The sequence below is a fragment of the Pyrgilauda ruficollis genome, unplaced genomic scaffold (genome assembly GCF_017590135.1).
Source record: "Pyrgilauda ruficollis isolate IOZ18807 unplaced genomic scaffold, ASM1759013v1 scaffold38, whole genome shotgun sequence".
In the NCBI taxonomy this organism is placed as follows: Eukaryota; Metazoa; Chordata; class Aves; order Passeriformes; family Passeridae; genus Pyrgilauda; species Pyrgilauda ruficollis.
The window spans coordinates 7912400-7920661 of record NW_024525267.1 but is presented as its reverse complement, the minus strand read 5'-3'; the positions used below and the strand labels follow the sequence as shown (position 1 = coordinate 7920661).

The 8262-nt window shown below is 48.4% G+C and overlaps 1 protein-coding gene across 1 annotated transcript; it reads left to right on the top strand.

Moving 5' to 3' along the window:
• The first annotated feature begins 3831 nt into the window (after window positions 1–3831).
• HSPA2 (heat shock protein family A (Hsp70) member 2) lies at window positions 3832–6382 on the top strand. Its single transcript, XM_041476242.1, has one exon. The coding sequence runs from the start codon at window positions 4094–4096 to the stop codon at window positions 5996–5998; it is 1905 nt and encodes a 634-aa protein (XP_041332176.1). The 5' UTR covers window positions 3832–4093; the 3' UTR covers window positions 5999–6382.
• Window positions 6383–8262: the final 1880 nt, after the last annotated feature.

The following is an 8262-nucleotide window of genomic DNA, read 5'->3' as shown; positions in this document are numbered from 1 at the left end:
TCTGCTGTTCTGACTATTTCCGTAGTACTGATCACGCATTTGTGTAATTTGCCAAAAAAACACGTTACACAAATTTGCAGAACTTTGTTATTCACAAAAACAAAGGATCACTTATATAAGTAAGATGATGTCTTGTGGCTGCCCTTTAAATTAAAAAGGAGCAGCTGTGCACAAAACCTGGAGGTATAGAAATACAAAGTAAGTTACACAGTTCCCCCCACATACACTATGATTTTTGATGCAACACCTTGTTAGAAGAATCTTGTCATTTTATACGCTGGTAGTTCTTGTCTGAATTCCAAGTACCAGATGTACATTTACAAATATGAACAAGATGAAGAATTTCAGTGGTGAATAGGTATTGTGACAAAGTATTACTAGATCTTAGAATAGCAGTTGCTTAGACTTTTCTGAACTGATTGCTGTATTGTGAAATAATCCATTCTCACCTATACAATCTGATCTATGCAATTTTTAGGATAGTTTTACAAGAAAAATGGGTATTAGGGAAATGGATACCAGAATTTAAGCTCTAAGGTCTTCTGACAGCCAAACCTGAAAAAATCATTAATTGCATTTCAACTTTATCTTAATGATCCGAGTGGCTGATGTCTGATTGAACTGTAACTTGGGTTCAGTCCTATTTTTATACTCCATTGCCTTATGAAACACGTGGGGAAAAAAAATCTTCCTTTTATCATGATAAAGATAAGGGTTGAGTTCTCAGTTCTGCTCCAGATACTGAGCTCTTGCTTCACTGAAGAAATCTAAATATCATCTTCATTTCTGGCTGGGTGGTGTAATGGAGAATAGCCTACAGCGTATTACATAACACTGCTAAACAGGAAACATGGGTGCATAATCAATCCTAAACACAAATAAATGGATCAGAAAGAGGCCTGCCACTGCCAGAGGTGCCAAACTGCTGCTCTGGAAGTTGCTGTGAAAATATGGCTTACAGATTTAGGATGAGGGAATAACAGCAAATGTTTTGTTAAAGGGAAAATCAGACTTGTGCTGAAGTCCTCCCCATAAAGCTCACTCTTTAATTTCTGAACCAGTTGGTTTGGCTCACCTGTGCCATGATTGCATATGAAGCAACATAAAAGGGAATCATGTGGCTCTTCCCATATGAGAGGATGACTACATGGATGAGTTGGTTCACAAACTGCTGACAAAAAGCAGGTTGGTAATAGCTCTGCTGAGAAGAGAGAATACGTCTAATGAGGTTTTGGAGGTTGCTCCCTCTTGTTAGACTGGACTTTCTCTAAGGACATCAGTAAGAGGTGATGGCAAGAACATCCTGTGAACTTGTGACTGAATAGGAATGAAAGTTAAAAAGCAGCTGGGACCTAGACATGTCATTGTACAGAAGAAGACAGCACCTGTGTGCCCAGCTGGAAAAGAAATACTTCTGCAACAGGCTAAACAGCCTCAGTCCAGAGACCTTTGGATTTTTCCTTAGGATGTCTCTTTACACCAGTAGCATTAAAATAGTGTGCTCATGTGTTCCTCCAAGATCTTTTCTCCAGATTTACTACAGCAAAACAGCTCAAATGATGAAATAAACAGGACTGAGAGAGTATTCTCAGGGTGAGCAGTAATCCAGTCAATGCAAACACCTCTTTAGCAGGTTACCAGCACATGTGGGTATCAGCACAACCACATCAGGGCCACACTAGTTACTGGGCCAAGGAAACACCAAACAAGTTTTGTCTGGAGCTGTTGTATATATTTTGTGCCTGGGCTGATAAAACATATAGTTAAAAGCTTTGGGCCAAATAAATGAAATGCCATTTCTAAATTGGATAAATCTTGTTCGACTACAGATATAGCTAAATGAGGCATCAGATTAATTTTGCTGCAAAGACTGTTTATTGTGTTAATCAATATTGTGTTATTTCCTACTCCACTTGTTCTCTCCATCTACTGTTTCTATAAATACGTTTTTGAGGCAGGAGTCTTCTTTCTACTGTGGAATAACAGGGTCTGAGTTTGTACTGCAGCTATTAAAACAGGTTTCTTGTGCATTATTAGTGTTCCTAGGGGACAGTCCTCAGAAGGATACAAATAATAAACAACATCAACTTTTCAGCTGAAACAGAATTTATTATCCACCCCTCTTTGTATTGCTCTGGCACTTCTCCCTGTCCCACATAATACAATCAACTGAATGAAGTGGCAGTGAATTACAGGAAGAGATGGTTCAGTGATGAATCAGTCACTGGTCTAACTACAAGAGAAACCGACACCCTTCCCATCAAAGAAATATGCACACAGGATATACAGAGCAGCTCCTGTAGGCAGAGACAGCTGATGGTTCCCATTTTCCAGTGACTTCTTTTGGATTGCTCCAAGGTCAGAACCCATGTGAAAAAAAAAAAAAAAACCAAAACCAAACCAAACAAAACAGACCAGGATCCATGGAAGACTAATAGTTATTTAAGCATGTACAATATGTATGGTCAGAAATCCAGGCTCTTCCATCATAAAACTACACACATAATGCACAGAAGAGGTGGAGCTCTCATGTCTTGTAAAAAAGGCTTTGAAAAATACACTAATGGAATCTAGGATGTTTTTGAACAGGAGTTACAGTGCCTATAATAATTGTGTGAATACAAACCACTCTGGGAAAAGCTGTAACATGTTTTCTATGAGGCCGGGTACAGCAAACTGCTGAAGGCTGGGGACAAAACTAATGAAAGAGGATTTAAGTACACAGTGACATTAATCCTTCTCTCACACAACTCCTGAAGTCTATGGATAGCGAACTTTTAGCAACACTTTTAAAGGAGCTGAAAAGGAGCTACTTACTATGACTGTATAAAAATATTTCTCAGGATGGTGTTTTGCTCTCCTTACTAGAACTGAAATATTTTGAAGTGTTTGTCTCAGCGTACAGAGGCATAATTTGGAGAAACCACAGCGGATTTTAATGTTTAATATATTTTCATCAAAGCACTTTCCTACCTCCGAGTTAATAGCTCCATAGCTTTTGCTAAACGTAGGCGTGACGACATCTCACATTAGCACAACAGACAAGAATGTGGAGGCGGTTCAAGAATGGTCACCACGCAGGAACACGCAGCAACAGGGCCCCCAAAGCCCCACCGGTGCCACTGCCGGAGCTCCGGTGCCGGGGCGGGAGGGGACAGCCCGGTGCCATTCCCTCAGTTCTGATGGGGGACAGGACGAGAGCCCGGTGCCACTCCCCGAGTTTGGGTACCGGCACAGACACGGGCGGGGGTGTTGTCAGCCGGCCAAGTTCGGGCGAAATCAGGCTAAACACGGGCTCGGCGGGACTTTCCCTCAGGCACTTTCCCTCAGCGGGAGGGCGCGGAGCCGTGAGGGGAGGGGCTCCGCCATGACAGTGCGGGGGTCGCCGCGGCGGGGCAGAGGTGGCGGCCGTTCCGCCCTGACAAGCGGGGGGGGACGCTGAAGGGAGGTGTGTGTCTGTGTCAGGGAGGGAGGGCGAAATTTTTGCCGCCCTGCGACCAAATAAGGGCAAATTCCCCAGTGCCGGGCTGAGCGCTCAGGAATTACAAACACCGCACGGCGCGAGCGGCCGCGAACCCACAACCCGCCCCCTTCCCCCCCGCCCCGCGGGTCCGCGCGGGCGGAGCGCGGGACCGTCCCGTAGCGACCGCACAGCCCCACCCCGCCTGCCATTGGACAGCGCTGCTGTCAATCCCCGGCATAACGTCATGTCAGCTGGAACTTTCTAGCTGAGGTTCGCGGCGGGGGCGGGGCGAGTGGACAGCACCGGTGCGGATTGGCTGAGCGCGGTGGCGCACGAGAAAAACCCGGAAGAATCGCGGTCCCCGAGGGGCGGGCTGGCGGGTAGGCGCTCGCCGTTCTGATTGGCCAGAGCTTTGGGGGCGGGTACTCCCCGGCGGCTCGCGGGGGCGATTGGCCAAACGACTGTTGGAGGAGCGTCCGGATTGGCCGTCAGGGTTCTGGCAGGTTCCAGAAGCGGCGGCGGCGGCTATAAAACGGGCGGCGGCGGCGCGAGCTGGGCATATCGCGCCGCGGCGGCAGCTGGAGCGGGCGGGGTGGACACGGGCGAACAGCACCACAAACAGCCGACACCATGTCTGCCAAGGGGCCGGCGATCGGCATCGACCTGGGCACCACGTACTCTTGCGTGGGTGTCTTCCAGCACGGCAAGGTGGAGATCATCGCCAACGATCAGGGTAACCGCACCACACCCAGCTATGTGGCGTTCACCGATACGGAGCGCCTCATCGGGGATGCTGCCAAGAACCAGGTAGCAATGAACCCCACCAACACCATCTTTGATGCCAAGCGCCTCATCGGCCGCAAGTATGACGACCCCACGGTGCAGTCAGACATGAAGCATTGGCCTTTCCGTGTGGTGAATGAGGGAGGCAAGCCCAAGGTGCAGGTGGAGTACAAGGGGGAGATGAAGACCTTCTTCCCAGAGGAGATCAGCTCCATGGTGCTCACCAAGATGAAGGAGATTGCTGAGGCCTATCTGGGGTGCAAGGTGCAGAATGCTGTCATCACAGTGCCGGCGTACTTCAATGACTCCCAGCGCCAGGCCACCAAGGACGCCGGCACCATCACAGGCCTCAATGTGATGCGTATCATCAACGAGCCCACTGCAGCCGCTATCGCTTACGGCCTGGACAAGAAAGGAACCCGGGCTGGAGAGAAGAACGTGCTCATCTTTGACCTGGGAGGGGGCACTTTCGATGTCTCCATCCTTACCATCGAGGATGGGATTTTTGAGGTAAAGTCCACGGCTGGTGACACCCATTTGGGAGGGGAGGACTTTGACAACCGTATGGTGAACCACTTTGTGGAAGAATTCAAGCGCAAGCACAAGCGTGACATTGCTGGCAACAAGCGAGCGGTGAGGCGGCTGCGCACGGCTTGTGAGAGGGCAAAGCGCACCCTCAGCTCCTCCACGCAGGCCAGTATTGAGATTGACTCTCTCTTTGAGGGCATTGACTTCTACACCTCCATTACTCGTGCCCGTTTCGAGGAGCTCAATGCTGACCTTTTCCGGGGCACCCTGGAGCCGGTGGAGAAGGCTCTGCGTGATGCCAAGCTCGACAAGGGCCAGATCCAGGAGATCGTGCTGGTGGGTGGCTCTACCCGCATCCCCAAGATCCAGAAGCTGCTACAGGATTTCTTCAATGGTAAAGAGCTCAACAAGAGCATCAACCCCGATGAGGCTGTGGCTTACGGAGCTGCTGTACAGGCAGCTATCCTCATGGGAGACAAGTCTGAGAACGTGCAGGATCTGCTGCTCTTGGATGTCACCCCTCTGTCCCTGGGCATCGAGACAGCTGGAGGAGTGATGACTGCTCTCATCAAGCGCAACACCACCATCCCCACCAAACAAACTCAGACCTTCACCACCTACTCAGACAACCAGAGCAGCGTGCTGGTCCAGGTGTATGAGGGTGAGAGGGCTATGACAAGGGATAACAACTTGCTGGGCAAGTTTGACCTAACAGGCATCCCCCCAGCACCCAGGGGAGTCCCCCAGATCGAGGTCACTTTTGACATCGATGCCAACGGTATCCTGAACGTCAGTGCTGTGGACAAGAGCACGGGTAAGGAGAACAAGATCACCATCACCAATGACAAAGGTCGCCTCAGCAAGGACGACATTGACCGCATGGTGCAAGAAGCAGAGAAGTACAAAGCAGAGGATGAAGCTAACCGGGATCGGGTGGCAGCTAAGAACTCCCTCGAGTCCTACACTTACAACATGAAGCAGACAGTGGAGGACGATAAACTGAAGGGAAAGATCAGTGACCAGGACAAGCAGAAAGTGCTCGACAAGTGCAAGGAGGTGTTGTCTTGGCTCGACCGCAACCAGATGGCTGAGAAGGAAGAGTACGAGCACAAGCAGAAAGAGCTGGAGAAACTCTGCAACCCGATCGTCACAAAATTGTACCGGGGAGATGGAGGGGCCGGGGCTGGTGGCTCTGGCGGCCCCACCATCGAAGAAGTAGATTAAAGAGGACTGAAATATAGACTGGTTTATGGACAGTCACTCCATTCTTTGCTTTGTTTTTTTTCTAACGTTTAAGGAAAACGTCCTTGCCGATAACAGAGTTTATTCTGTTGGGTGTGTATAAAGGCAGATCTGTCAGCTTGGTTTTGATAAGAGGGAAGGCACGTCCTGCTTTATAAGGTTAGTAATAGACAAATGTTGTTAATTCAGATACAGCTGTTTGTATTCTGGATGTTTGTCTCTGTTTCTTCTAAAGTAACCACTTGACTGTTGCAGTTGACAAGTTTCAAGTTATGCATGAAAACCTTTACAGAAAATGAAAAAAAAATTTGCCAAATTTGGCTTCTGGAAATTTTGGTAATAAATAAAATGTTTTAAAAGCATAAATCTATCTTCTTTCTCCTCTCTGTGAAGGGGCAATAGTGGGGTGGTGTGGGGGGGGTGAGGAATACCTTTCTGGTGGTGTCTGTGCCTCTGGGTGGTGGCAGCAGTGGAGCAGGGGGGTGTTGGGCTCCGGAGGGGTGGCTGATGCCCCTAGAGTGGCAATGGGAGAGAGCATGGGGGCTTCCTGAGGGGAATGGGTGCTGGGAGGGGGTGTCCTGGTGTTGCAGCCCCCCAGTCTCCTGGCAGGGGCAGTGGGAGTGTGGCTCTTGGGATTTTCACAGCAGGGAAAAATTCCCCGGAGTTGTGTGCCGGTGCTGTTTTGGGGCAGGACCTGCTCTTACCCGCAACCGGTGTCTGGGGCTGCAGTTCCAGCTTGGGAATGCATCGTGTGCGTGTGGCTGGGAGAGAACAGCAGGGAAATGAGGACAACAGAAATAGTCCTGCTTGGCAGGTGGTGGGGCTCGATAAAATAGAGACCGGTTTGTGGGCAGCTGTAAAGTGCTGAGTTATTCTTGGGTTGCTTGTGTGCACGCTGAGCTTTCAATACTTTACTGTGTGTTTTTCTCCTCTTTAGACAATCAAAAGTAGAGCTGGGAGTGCTGAGTAAGGAGCTGGTGCGCTGAACTTCATAGAATAGGCAAAATCTGTAGCAGTTAAACTCGTCTGGCTTTGCTGCAAACTGTCTGCAGAGCTTTTCATTTGTATAAGAAAGCAAAAAACCTGGCAGGCAGCGTTGGGAGTCCGAGGCGCTGCGAGTTAATGAGCTCTCCTGCAGCAGCCTGATGGCACGCACATTTCGGACTGGCTTGTCCTTTAAGGGAAAAAACTGCAGAGCAGTGGGCAGCTGAAGGCAATCGGCTGCCGTGTTTTGGTTTGTTGCTTGTTTGGATGTCAGCAGCGTTGGTGTCTTGGGAACCGTGGTGGGTGCTGCCCTGCCAGCTCTCCCCACTGCAGACAACTTTTAGGAGTCTGATTCCTTAAGCTTGTAAGTGATGTATATTTTTTTTCAAAAAATCTATAAAAAGTCAAGAAGGGAGGCAACAATAAAGTTGTTCAGTATTTAATAACCAGCAGTGATGTAACACTCTGGTTTACTACATGGATTTCTCTCAGATAGCTTTCCAGGGCACTCACTGATTGTGGCTTTCTCTTCGCTGGATGCAGAAAAGGGTTGCAGTCATCACAGGGGGGAATGTGAGGCTTGTAAAAAGCTTGTTTGATAGCAAATGTTGTTGCAAATGACTCAAAACCACTTCAGGTTTACGGAGCAGTTTGCAGGTAAATGTCAGTGCCATCCCAGTGAGATTGGAGAAGTTGATTGCAGCAACTTCAGCACCTGCTGAGGGCTTCAGTGGCATCTCCAAAGGCAGCAGTCAGGCTCTTGGTGTTCAGCTACACAGCACTTTCCTGGCTGTTTCCAGGTATACTGCCTCTTGATTTCCAGGCTGTAGCACAGAGAGGGCTCCTGGGAATGAGAAGGTACTGTGATTTTTAATTTTATTTTTCCCCTAGGAATGAATAGGTAATATGTTTATGAATGGCACTGGATTATCTGTAAATGAAAGTTGTTGCTGTAAACTGTAATACTTTGTCAGATGAACTCTTCTTAACCAAAATCCCACTACTATGGGATGACAGTAAGGAATAGGTAGCACCCATTTCCATTGTAAATGCAGGTTGAAGTATTTTTTTTTCTATTAACCAACTGGTAATTGCCCTTGCCACATAGTTTCCTTTACTTTTCAGCCCTTGGTTTGCATTCCTCAGCGTCGCTTCCCAGTTATTAAACACAATTTTTTGTTATTTAAGTGTCTTGCAGAGCTAATGTAGCTAAATGCACACAGCAGACAGTTTGTCCCACGCCTGTGCTGTTTTCTGTCCTT